The following is a 13,331-nucleotide window of genomic DNA, read 5'->3' as shown; positions in this document are numbered from 1 at the left end:
CAAAGGATTTCCTCTTCCATTCTGTCTTCAGCACCTTTGGGAGCAACCAGTTACTGTTACCCACAGGTTACCAGTTTCAACCTGTCCCAGGGTGAGATGGCCAAGAAAGGGGTTGGAGCTCAACTGCACCTGGCCCAGGTGATGCAGCTCCCAAGGGTGAAGGGAATAAGTGTGGGGGTCACGTGACAAGACGCAGCCTGTGACTAGGACCCAGGCCTGCAGAGAGATAGAAGGGCAGCCTGTGCTCAGCCAGGAGAGAGACCCCAGGGGAAGCAGGCATGGGAGGGGCTTGGAGAGTCCTTTAAAGGTCAGGGACAAGCTAGGAAGGGGCCAGGCTGAGCACTAAGGACCAGGCCCTACGAAGGAAAGACAGGGCAGTTTAGGAGATGGGGCAGATAGTCCAGTTGGTTTCGGCTCCCAGGACCAGACACCCAGAGGTGAAGGTGATTGTCGGGGCTTCTGTCCTTCTTCCCCAGTGTAGATTTGATAGTGGAGAAGACTGATGCCGTAAGGGGGAAGTGAGTTACCCCAAGGTCACCCAGTGAGTTTATATCACAAATGCATACTCGGAAGGATCCAATAGAAACATGGATTTTCCAGTCTCTTCTTTCTAGGAGTCTCCAGGGCTAAGGTAAAACCCCTGCTGCCCCTCCCCATTCTGCTCACGTCCAAGATGTGCTGGAGTTTGTCTGTGCTGGGGGGTGCTGTCAGCAGGATCGAGAGCTCGTCATCCATGTTCTCGGCGCAGGCCTTGCTCAGAGCCTGCCAGCGGAGGGAGACCAGGGGTCAGGAGCCTGCATTAGGACCGGTGTGCCATTGACCAGGAGCCAGCTGAGGTAAGCGCCGCCTGGCTGGAGCTCGCACCCAGAAACCCTGCCCCAGGTCAGAACCCCCTCCCACACCCAAATTCCCTCCCAGACCTCACACCCGGCACCCCAACCCCCTGCCCCAGGTCGGAACCCCCTCCTGTACCCTAATCCCTCCCAGACCCCACACCCCCACCCGCACCCCAATCCCCTACCCCAGCCCTGAGCCCCCTCCCGCACCCAAACTCCCTCCCAGAGTCTGCACCCCAATCCTCTGCCCCAGCCCGGATCCCCCTCTGGCACCCCAAACCCCTAATCTCCAGCCCAATCCCAGAGCCCGCATCCCCACCGGAGACCTCACCCCTCCCTGCACTCCAACCCCCAGCCCCAGCCCAGTGAAAGTGAGTGAGGGTGTGAGAGCGAGCGACTGAGGGAGGTGGGGTGGGCTGGAGTGAGTGGGGGTGGGGCCTTGGGGAAGGGGCATGAAAGGGGTTGGGTCAAGGGCGTTTGGTTTTGTGCGAGTAGAAAGTTGACAACTCTACTTAAGGACCTTTGAAAAGCAGCCTCCTTAGCACCGCTCCTGATACGAGGGGCCAAGGCGCCCCCGGACATGAGAACCACAATAGGCCAGAGCAAAACGCTGCGTTAGAAATCGGAGCTCAGGCTGCCAAGCGAACGATAGCTGACAGACAGGAGATGCGGGAATTAAGGTTGTGCCTTCAGCCAGCAACTGGTGTTCATCCGTTTGCACCACACACACACCTGTAGGCAGGGCCACTATTTCCTTGTCTGTCTGCCTGTTTAGTGTCTCTCGGTCCTTACTGTGCCCATCACCGTGGTGTCTGAGTGGCAAACCAAGGGTTTGACGTGTGCATACGAAACTTCCTGACTGGAAGGACGTGGTTTGGTGTGGATCAGTGACTGCTGGGGCGATTGGTGGCAGAAGGCTCTGAGGGCCTGGCTCATTCCGACCTGGCTCATTCCAATGGCTTCTACAGCTGAGAGCAGCCCAGTCTCCTGCCTGGATCCGACGCAAACCAGGAAGTACAGGACCACGGTTAATAAGAGCAGCTCAAAAGATCATTTTCGCTGAGCCCAGCCCTGCACAGATTTCCAGCTTAGGTTTGCATTTTCAGCAAAAGTTCTTCTTGATTATTTTCTCCCAACCCCCTTCTGCCTCCATAATAGCCAGCCACCCCGTCAGTCGCATCCTGGGGCGCTCCAGGGACAGCGTGTGTGCGTGTATGTGTACGTCTGTATATATGTGTATGTGTACGTGTGTGTACGTGTATGTGCACATGTGAGTGTGCGTGTGTATGTCTCTGTACTGAGCTACCTTGATTAACACTTCCAAAGTTTTTTTTCTCTTACTTAATTGGCCTCTCAGAGTTGGTAAGACAACTCCCACCTGTTCATGCTCTCTGTATGTGTGTATATATTTCTCCTCAATATATGTTTCACTCTATATGCATCCGAAGAAGTGGGTTGTAGCCCACGAAAGCTTATGCTCTAATAAATTTGTTAGTCTCTAAGGTGCCACAAGTACTCCTGTTCTTTTTGAGGATACAGACTAACACGGCTGCTACCCTGAAACCTGTGTATGTGTGTACATGTACCCCAGTCAGATGTATACATCTGGATTTCCTTTGAAAGAAATTTCAAATTGAGCTGATCAAGTGCAATGGCAAAGCACCCAATTCCTCTGCCCCCCAACTGCCTTCGCTGCTTTAACGTACAACCTGCTCCGCTGACACCTCTGACTCCTGAAAGCCCTAACGCTCCAGGGGAGCAGGCCCTGCCCTGCCCTGGCTGCCCCGGGTGTTACCTCGGAGGGAATCGTTCCAGATTCCAATGGGTGGCAGGTCCAGGGAAGAGCCTTATCTGGGGGAGGCTGTACCAGACCCGCCCGACCCAGGCAGGCTCCCAGGTACTCTCTGCTCGGGGCTGATAAAGCTCCTTAGCAGTTTCTCTCCAAACAAATTCCAGTTCAAGACACCTGAGAGCTCCACAGTAGGGCAGCATCCCCACAGCGCAGCAGGGCGGGGGTTAGGGGGAGCAGTCGGTAGCAGCCCCTCGTACGGCAGGAGCGAGAAGTGCCAGCCACGTGCTGCCTCCATCCCCAGAGGCCAGGTGAGAGTGAATTCCCACGTCCCCGCACGATTGGTTCCGTCACTCTTCTACACTTAGATGGATTTCCGATGTCAATGTTTCTAACATCAGCTTTGCCAGCTCTCCTTACACCTTTGTCTGCTAGAGCAAAAACCTGAAATGCAGCTACCTCCTCCTGCTGGGTGACTATAGACCTTAATAACAGAGCTCGGAACTGCTTAGTCAAGCTGACTAGCTGCAGCCCCTCGGGTTGCCTGCTCGAAGGTGTGCTGGCCAGGCCACAAGTCATTTCTGTGCCTCTTCCCTGCTCCTTCTCAGCATTTGAACATCATTTGACTAGTGTGAACAAGAGTCTATACTGAGGAGAGCCCAGGGTGAGAGAGTCACTAGACCCTGGTTATACAGTGCTCTGTCACGGCTCTGAGGTGCAGTTAACTTCACTTGCTGCACAAGGAACCAGTCCCGGAATCTGAACCAATTGTCCATCAGTGAGTATTTGACTCCCTCTGTCCGGGATGGATGAATTGGGATTCTTGGCCCCTGCATTTGTGTTTCAAGTTTCACTCCGGCTCATCCCTTTTCAGCTGCCCCGCGCGCTCATCTCCTGCTCCTCACCCAGGAGCGCCACCAACTTTTTTGCCGCCCTAGGCGGCGGAAGATCCTGCCCCCTAAATGCCACCCCCGACAGAGGCAGCAGAAAGTCTCGCCCCCGAAATACTGCCGACGACCGGGGCGGCCTGTAATGATGCTGGTTCTGGTGGGACCCAACTGACAGTGCCAATTCAGGACAAATTGCTCAAACAGGGCAGTTACAGCCCAAGGCTGGGGGTTTTCCACCTCTAAGGCAAACCAAACCAGCCAGACAGTGAAGTCTTGGGTCTCACCCCACTGGCTAACCACAAGTCACACAAGCAATTCCCTTAGACACTCCAGTTTCCCAGTATCACCACCAGTGCCACTCGATATGGGGACAAATGGTTATGAAAACCAATACCCCAGTAAAAGGGAAAAAAAGGTTCTCTCGATCCCGAAGGACCAAGCCCCAGAGCCAGGTCAATATACAAATTAGATCTTACCCACAAATCAAGCTGTTGCCAATCCTTTAGAATCTAAAGGTTTATTCATAAAAGGAAAAAGATAGAGATGAGAGTTAGAATTGGTTAAATGGAATCAATTACATACAGTAATGGCACAGTTCTTGGTTCAGGCTTGCAGCAGCGATAGAATAAACTGCAGGTTCAAATCAAGTCTCTGGAACATCCCCAGCTGGGATGGGTCATCAGTCCTTTGTTCACAGCTTCAGTTTGTAGCAAAGTCCCTCCAGAGGTAAGAAGCAGGATTGAAGACAAAATGGAGATGAGGCATCGGCCCTTTTATAGTCTTTTCCAGGTGTAAGAACACCTCTTTGTTCTTACTGTGGAAAATTACAGCAAAATGGAGTCTGGAGTCACATGGGCACGTTCCTGCATACTTTGCTGAGTTACAAGGCGTAACTGCCTTTTCTCCATGGGTCAGTTGTAGAGCTGATGGTCCTTAATGGGCCATCAAGCAGGCCAGGCAGAGCTAACACCAACTTGTCTGGGATGTTTCCCAGAAGCATAGCGTAAGTTTGAAATACAGACAGTACAGAGCCAATATTCATAACTTCAACTACAAAACTGATACACACATATAGACAACATAATCATAACTAGTAAACCATAACCTTGTCATAGAGACCTCATTTGACCCCCTTTACAGAAGATTTGGTGTCACTACTGGACCTTGGTTGCAACCATGTTCTATATGGTCCCAGATTATATAAAAAACATGACACGGCCGAAGATCCGGCTGCCGCAGTCGCCACCCCCCAAAATGTTAGCGCCCTAGGCGACCGACTAGGTTGCCTAATGGGTTGCACCGGCCCTGTCCTCACCTGCCTGCTGGCCCTGACAGCCCCAGTTCTCACCACAGACACACCAAACCCGCTCATCTGAACGGGATTCATCCATGCAATCAGGAACTTCCACCCAAAGGAACTGAAGACAGGTGTGTCGTGTATCTGCTCCTCTATACCTGACCCCTGTCCCTGGAGCGCCCCAGGATGCGACTGGCTATTATGGAGGCACAAAGGGGTTGGGAGAAAATAATCAACAAGAACTTTTGCTGAAAATGCAAACCTAAGCTGGAAATCTGTGCAGGGCTGGGCTCAGCGAAAATGATCTTTTGAGCTGTTCTGATTAACCATGGTCCTGTATTTCCTGGGTTTGTATCGAACCCAGAAGCAGCAGTAGCATGAGGCTTTCTCCCAGGACTTCCATTAAGGCCAAACCCCAGATACGTCCGTAATTGGTGAGAAGGGCTGACTTTACAAGGGGAGAGGGATAGCTCAGTGGTTTGAACATTGGCCTGCTAAACCCAGGGTTGTGAGTTGAATCCTTGAGGGAGCCATTTAGGGATCTGGGGCAAAAATCTGTCTGGGGATTGGCCCTGCTTTGAGCAGGGGGTGGGACTAGATGACCTCCTGAGGTCCCTTCCAATCCTGATATTCTATGATAAGATTTCCAGACCACCCACATCCTACTTATCTTGAGACAAGTACCAACAGTTTGGACGCCTGTCCCAGCTGAACCTCTGCACTATGGAAATTCAGCACCGGTAGGGCTCCCAGCTTCCCTCCCCCTGAAAAAATCCCTCTTTCCAAACCTGCCCCCCAAACTCTCCCCTACCCACGCTCTCCATGCAGGCTCTGTCAGGAAGGCCAATTGGACAGGGCCTTGTGTCCTGGGGATGCACTGAAGAGCCATGGTCAGGAGGGGAATGGAAAGATGCAGTTTTGGGGGGGGCAACGCCCCTTCACATTCCCCCCCACATCTTCACCCCTGCCAGTGGACCAGCCAGGACTACATCTTGGGAGGAGCATAGAGAGCTTTTGGGCCAGGTGCTGGCTAAAGAGGCTTGGAGCTGAGAGCAGGGAGGCTAATCCCTGCTGTTGGTTCCTGCTGTGTTTGGAGAAGCAGGACTCTGTATGTTCCTTGTCAATAAACAAGACATCAAAAAATTACCAGACTCCACTGCCAATTTCTGCTCCCCACTGGAACATCCCCAGGGCCCCAAACTTTGACTAGCCCCTTGAGTTGAAGAGGGACACCAATATCCTTATTGTGTCGTTTCGTTGCACGTCTATCTAATCTCAGTGGTTTATCAGCAACTAATTACTGTTGCAATGTTTTCTCATGTAATAACCATATTTATTAAAAACACAGAGGGCAGGTTTTTGAACCCAAACTCACCACTGCTAATACATGCAGGATTCAGATGTAAAGTCCTGGCTTTGAGTCATCCCCCATTTAAATGCTCAATGACAGTTGCTAGAAATCCAGTGTCATGATTCATTGATCACTAATGCCAAGGGGCAGTGGCAGGGCTGGGAGAAGCAGAGGTTAATGTGGGTCTAAAGTCGTAGTGAGTGACATGGCTTCCAGCGAGGCAGAGTGGAAGCGGGGGTCCAGTTATACACACCAATCACACTCTTCGTGTCATTCGAACGCACCGGCGGCGTCAGCTCTCAGCGTTTATTCCAGGTGATTTACCGTGCAGAAGCCAACAGGGAAGGGGGTGAGCAGAGTGGAGGCATTGCAGGGACTGCACTGATTAGGTGGGGGATGGCGCTCCGTGTCTCATCTAATATTGTCTCAGCGGCGCCAGCTCCCAAGGAGGATGGGCTCCTCCTTCCAGACCCAGCACACGTCTGTTGGCTTAACCAGGATGAGGGAAGACTTGCACTCCCCACTCTTACAGAACCCTGCCCAGTAGATGGAGCCTTTCCCATTGAGCAGGACGTTCTGACACTTGTCGTACCACCAGCCTCCATAGCTATTTGCGCAATTCCCACTGGTCTGGTCCTGATCCTTGTCAGTCATGCTGAACTTCATGTTGTCGTGTATGCCCCCCAGGCCGGAGTGATAGGTGGTGAGATAGTCCTTGCCGTCCCCAGAGTACCTGCCCAGCCTCAGCGGGTACCCGCTGGGCTCATCCCCGACACCGAAGATGTCGTACTCTGCGTAGCGGGTGTTGTTGGATTTGTCCTCCACCACAAAGCGGACCTTGTAGGTGTTCTGTCGCGTGAGCAGGGACAGGTACTCGTTGCCCAGCCAGTAATCCTGCTGCACGTTCCCAGAGCCGTACTTGTAGGTGCTCCAGGACTCCTTCCAGGTGATCTCTGTGTTGTAAGAATTTCTTTGGACAACGGTCCAGCCTTTGCCTTTGGTGTCCATGTCACACCACACCACTCGAGGGGGAGAGCCTGCCGGCTGGATGACATGGACCCCGCTGGGGCTGTCCCTGGGAATGTTGCTGCAGTCTTTGGGGAACCCTGAAATGCCACGAACATCAGGTTAAGGGGGCAGGTGGGGGTGGGGGAGTGAGCGCTAGCTAGCTCGATCAAATCAGCCTGGGGTAACTGGAGGCTGGGTTTTTAGAGGCAGGTCCTGTGTATTTCACAATACTACAGCCACAGAATCCGCCCCGGCCATTCCTGGCCACAGAATCCCGCTCCAGATCTTACACTTTCATTTTACCAATAAAATAAAATAAGAATAGTTTCTTGCTCTGCTGGTTTTGAAGAAACCTTGAGGAGATGAATCAAGTGTAAACCAAGGCTCTGTATCCTTCCTGAGTCCGTACTGCTGAAGAAATCGTTTGGGGAGGGTGGGAGAGACGCTGCCAGATCCATCTCAGCGAATGTTAATTATGAAACCCATCGGTGACAATTTAAATGGGAGTTTTCAAAGAGCCTAAGGGAGTTTGACACCCGACTGTGATTGGAATTCAGTGGGATTTAGGCACCCAACTCCCTGTGGCGCCTTTGAAAATTCCAGACATCCTATCGAGGGGCTTGTCTTTGGGGCGGAAATTGTCCTGAACTATCCTGGTAGAATGAGAGCACTGTGGTTATACTGCCCCTCCCCTCCCCAGGGTCCTCCCTCGAGCCTGAGCCCCCCCAGCTCCCCTACCCACCAGACAATCCCCCTGTGTGCCCCACCAGCTCTGCCCCCCTCCCCCATAGCTGAGTCGAGGGGGAGGAGCTGCTGGGCACTGCGGGGGCAGGGGCTCAGGGCCACCTCTGGAGCTGGTTCGGCCCCTGGCCTGCCTGGGCAAGCCCCTGAGCAGCTCCCAGAGCCGCTGGAGATGTGGGGAGAAGGGAATGAAAACCCCTGACAAGGAGGAACTGGCTCTCCCTGCTGCCTGGACTCTGGGGGCAAGGCTTCTAGGCATGAGCGAGAGATCCCCAGCTGTTAGCCGGGGCTAGCCCTAGTATAGGAGTTGGTGAGATGGAAGGGTAGAACTCCCAGCCAATTTGGGGGGGGTGCCTGATTCCCACACGCTGCCCTGCGGTGGGCACCAGCGCTCTTCAGTCACTGCCGGGGGCTTGGCAGCCGTTACCGGAGAAAGGGATAACGAAGCTGCGTAAAGCAAACAGCCAGTCGAGCAGCACCTCCCCCACCCCGGCTGGTCCATTCCCAGGCCCTGGAGGCCTGCGAATGGGAGTAGTGGGCTCACTAGCGCAGGCCGGCCTTGCGAACCCTTCGGAGAACTCAGCGTTTCTTTGGGCCCAGCGCTGGCGGAGGGCGGGAAGGTGCATTCAGTGGATAAGTGGATCTAGGGGTGACCCCGGCATGGGGGAGAGGAGCAGAATCAGGCCCACGATGCCCTGATCTCGGATATGGCAGATGATAGAAGCTCTCCGACGGGTTCTCTACTCACCCCTCTCGACCTTCTTGTGGGCCAGGGCCCCGTTGCCCTGCACGGGGGCTACGCAAAGGAGCCCCATCATGGACAGCGCAGACAGAAGCAGGAGAGAGCTGGACTGGAACCCTGCAGGGGACAGAAACCGCTGGACATGAGACCAGGAGAGAGTTTCACAAGTGCCTAAATCCCACTAGAACTCACTGGGATTTAGGCACTTAAGTGACTTAGCCACTCTTGAAAATGTTACCCTTAGATGCTAAGGCCAGAGTTTTCAGAGGGCTCAACTACTGGGCCAGATTTTCAGAAGAGCTCAGCTCCCAGGTAGGCACCGCAGGACATGGCTGGATGTTCAAAGGGGCTCAGCATGGGGGTGGGGGGGTGGGCCCAAGTCTCTGGAGACGGGGTGAAGCCCACCATTCACCTCTCCCCCGGCCCGGCCACTGTCTCCGTCTCTGCAGCCGGCCCGATTAGCACACAGCTGGGACCCAGCTGCATGGTAAAAACTATTCAAAGATTGCGGCTCCGATTGCCTGGCTCCCGAGTCCCGGGCGGGTCAGGGCTGGCTGGAGCGCTCCCTGTGGTGGGGAAGGAGCTGCCTCCTCTCTCCCCCGCTGCACCGCTGCAAGGGGAGTGCTGCTCGGAGCAACCCCCTCTGTCCCAGCTCCCCCCATCCACAGTCACTACCACCAGCTGGAGGGCAGTGCCCGCTCACCCACACAGAGACAGCAGCTGGGCAGCCTCTGGCAGGGCTCTGCCCCCCCTCAGATGAGCTCCAGGTGAGAGGGGCCCAGGGCACAGAGCTGCTGTGTGCCCCACGCCAGGCATGCTGCCCCCTGCACTGCAGCCCAGCAGCCCAGAGGTGGACACGCTGCTGACACTGCAGCTGTTCTGTGGGCCCAGCTCAGGCCAGGCTTAAAGTGGGCAGAGTCGCCAGGGGCCACAGTCCTGGCCCAAAAGAGTTCAAAATGGAGCCGGGTCCCTGAGGGGTGCACTGTAAGCGCTGCCCTAGCAAGGGCATGGCCATTTATTTCAGCCGGGATTAACATAGACACCCCTCCCCCTTAGGTTTACCATATTTCAGCAAGCAAAAAAGAGGACGGGAGGAGCCCCGCCCTAGCCCCACCCCTCCCACTTCCCACCCCCCCAGAACCCCTAACCCTCCCCCCGTTCCTTGTCCCCTGACTGCCCCCTCCTGGGACCCCTGCCCCTAACTGCCCCCCAGGACTCCACCCCCTATCTAAGCCTCCCTGCCTCGTGTCCCCTGACTGCCCCAACCCTTATCCACACCCCCACCCCCAGACAGACCCCTGGGACTCCCACGCCCCATCCAACCACTCCCCACCCCCTGACAGCCCCCCCCAGAACTCCCAACCCATCTAAAGCCCTCTGCTCCCTGTCCCCTGACTGCTCCGATCCCTCTCCCCACTCCTGCCCCCTGACAGCCCCCCCCAGAACTCCCAACCCCCCACCCCCCACGCTCCTTGTCCCCTGACTGCCCCCTCCTGGGACCCCTGCTCCTAACTGCCCTCCAGAACCCCACCCCCTATTTATGTACAGGCGTGACTACCTGCCCTTTCCTGGTTACTATACGCGGCCAGTCCGCATCCACATCCAGTAGTTAAAAAAAGAAAAATAAACTAATAATTTAAATTGGAATTTCATCCATTAATAAGTATTTATTATATAGTTAAAACCATTCTATTGAAGGGCAGATATTAAATAACACTAAATATGTTAATGTTCAAAACAATATTAAAATTTTGAAAATTTAGAGCATGGAAACCAAAATAGATAAAATTTAGTTTTGGCAAGATACACAGAATGGAAACTCCGGGATCTTTACCTGTCACTGAATATAGCCATCATACCAATAGTGGAATATAAAACAAGTCTACATATACTCTCCTTAAAATTTTTACTTCTGTCCATTCCCAATAATTGTAACAAATCATTATTACCTTCACTCCACTTGCCACGCGCCCCAAGCACAAAACCAAAGAAGTGAATATTTTTACCTCCCGTTAAGTTTTTAATTTCTTCCTCTAGCTCAAGATAATAAGCCACCTTCTCACTGTGGGCTTGTTCCAAACTTCCGGCATTATCCTCCCATCGCACTGTAACATCAACCACCACTGCTGTATCTCCTTTTATAAATATAATATCCGGCTTTCTTAACTCACCCTTACTATTTCTCAAATGGGGCTCTATCATTGCCTTCCACCCTAATTTACCAACCTTATCTACAACTGCAGACACTACTCTATTATGCCTTTTTATCCTAGCATTCTTAGTCTTATAACATTGTCCTGAGATATGGGGAACAGTCTCCCGCACTTTACCGCACCATCTACAAAGAGCATTCACACCTCCTCTTCCTCTTGCTAATGTCTCCCTAGTAGGATAAATATTTGCCCTAAGCTGCAATGCTGCGATATACGCTGACGATTTAACTTTACTAGAGTTTCTAAAAATCGAATTACTAATTAAATCATTTTTAAAATATTTTATCCCTATTCCCTGACATCTCAGTTCCGACCATCTTAAAAATTCCTCTTCCCTCCATTTCTTGGGATGAGATGTTACTGCACTAAATATTTTATCCACAAGATTTTCTCCTGTATATAGATAAGATAGGTCCATCCAATCATCTCTCGAGACAATATGTCTCCTCCATTTACGAATTAACATATTTGGGATTTGCACACTAAACTTAGTGAGAGTTAAACCACCATCCCTACCTCTAGAATAAAATATCCCATCTGTGGTACACTGAGGTAAATGTAAAATCTCTTTAACTATTTTTCTAACTAACACATCAAGATCGTCTAAAAGATTAAAAGGGGGTTCTATTAAAAGAAGATTATAAAATAGCTTCGGTAAGATGTATGTCTGTAAAATTAATATTTTTTGGGCCGGTTTTAATGGGGCCTTAATTAAATTCTCACTCCAATCTTTCAATTTTTCTTTAAGTACCGGTCCCCCTACACCTATCCAGGGATCTATTCTAGCCCCTAAATATTTTTCAAAATCCCCTGGTTGAACAAATTCAATCTTCTCTGACCCTATCTGCCAATTATCCTTAGGATTAACTACATAGGTTTTATGTTTAGTTAAAATATGAAAGCCTTTCGTTTTCTTCACATTAACAGAGAGATTAGTATTTTTACAAAACTCCTCTAAGATACCCAAATTTTTGATCATTCCTTTATATGAGCTACTTAAAATTGCCACATCATCGGCAAAAGCCAATGACGTGACACTATTACCCTTAACATAAAAACCACTTCCTTCTACTTCTAATCTAGTTAAAAGGGGATCCATAGCAATATTAAACAAAATTGGGGACAACGGGTCACCCTGCTTGACCCCCCTCCTAATTAAAATAGACTCAGTAGCTTCATCACCCACCCATACCCTAGTTGTGCAATTATCATAAAGGTCCCTAATAATATCTATAAAATGTTCATCTATACCAAATCTTCTCAACCCGGCTATTATATGTCCGTGTCCCACAGAATCAAATGCTTTAGCCAGATCTACGAACACTATTGCAATTTCATTCCCATTTCGTTTAGCCCCTTAATCAAATTATCTAATATAGCAATATTTTCCTCACACCCAGGGGCGGATATAAATCCTTTTTGTCTACTACATATCTTAACTGTTTCCACCAGTCTTTTTGCTAATATTTTGGTATAGATTCTAATCCAAACTGACCCAATTGTCAATGGTCTCCAAGATGTTAACTTCTTCATTTCCTCCTCATCTTGTGTCTTTGGTATTAAAATCGTTCTATTTTTCTTAAATTCATCTGGTACCTGTCTATTTAGAAACCATATATTAAAAATTTTTGTAAGTATTAAGGAGTCTAAATTAAAAATATCCCACAAATTGCTCACTTTTACTTTATCTGGGCCAGGAGCACTATCTTTTCTTATTTCTGTTAAAGCTATTCTAATCTCATCCACAGAGATCGGACTCATTAATATATCATTATCCGCATTCTCTGTGGATGATGGCCACCCTATCATATTACCATGTCCAATTGTTCCCAAAATATTTACATAGTATTCCTCAATTTCTTTCATAGGGATAGCACACTTAGCCTTATCTGGCTCTCCCATTATAATGCGAGTCAATCTTCTTCTATCCTTATCAAATAATTGTTGATAGAATTTATACTTAGCTTTCTTTGTAGCATATCTCCTAATTGCATTAAATTGCTTCCTTCTCCCCTCCTTTCTAATCTTCCCTTTTCCTTTATTCCTCAACTCTATTTGACTTTCATTTCTAGGGTCCTGTCCCTCTACTAATGAATAACATATTTTTTCCAACATTGCCCATCCGAGAGCTTTTGTTAAATCCTCCTTTAATAATCCTTCAATTTCCCCTAAACTATTTATTATTTCTCTTCTCTCCCTACTTTGTTTTCCCCGTTTACATATTTTCTCCACTAAATCCACTTCTGGATGTCCTTTTAGTGGGAAAATCCTCTCTCTTGGGGGCGGAATTTCTAATATATTTACTCTAATGTCCTCTACCTCAGTCACTTCCTCCCTATCTCCTGTTACAACTAACTTCTTCTTTGCTAATTCTCGTCTTTTATCTGATATTTGTTTATTCATTTTGGTCCTCATCTCGCTCTCAATACATTTATTTATATTCCTTTTCCCAATATATTTCCTT

The 13,331-nt window shown here is 50.2% G+C and overlaps 1 protein-coding gene across 1 annotated transcript; it reads right to left on the bottom strand.

Annotated features, from left to right (window-relative positions):
• Positions 1–6,123: 6,123 nt before the first annotated feature.
• Positions 6,124–8,766, bottom strand: LOC128839403 (fibrinogen-like protein 1-like protein; the record flags this gene model as incomplete). The annotated part of the gene is made up of 2 exons (XM_054032384.1): positions 6,124–7,269; positions 8,661–8,766. Coding segments are annotated over 2 exons (786 nt in total), but the record flags the coding sequence as incomplete, so codon positions are not given.
• Positions 8,767–13,331: the final 4,565 nt, after the last annotated feature.

Source organism: Malaclemys terrapin, chromosome 6 (assembly GCF_027887155.1).
Source record: "Malaclemys terrapin pileata isolate rMalTer1 chromosome 6, rMalTer1.hap1, whole genome shotgun sequence".
NCBI lineage: Eukaryota > Metazoa > Chordata > Testudines > Emydidae > Malaclemys > Malaclemys terrapin.
The sequence above is the reverse complement of the archived record's forward strand: the minus strand, read 5'-3'. Positions and strand labels throughout refer to the sequence as shown.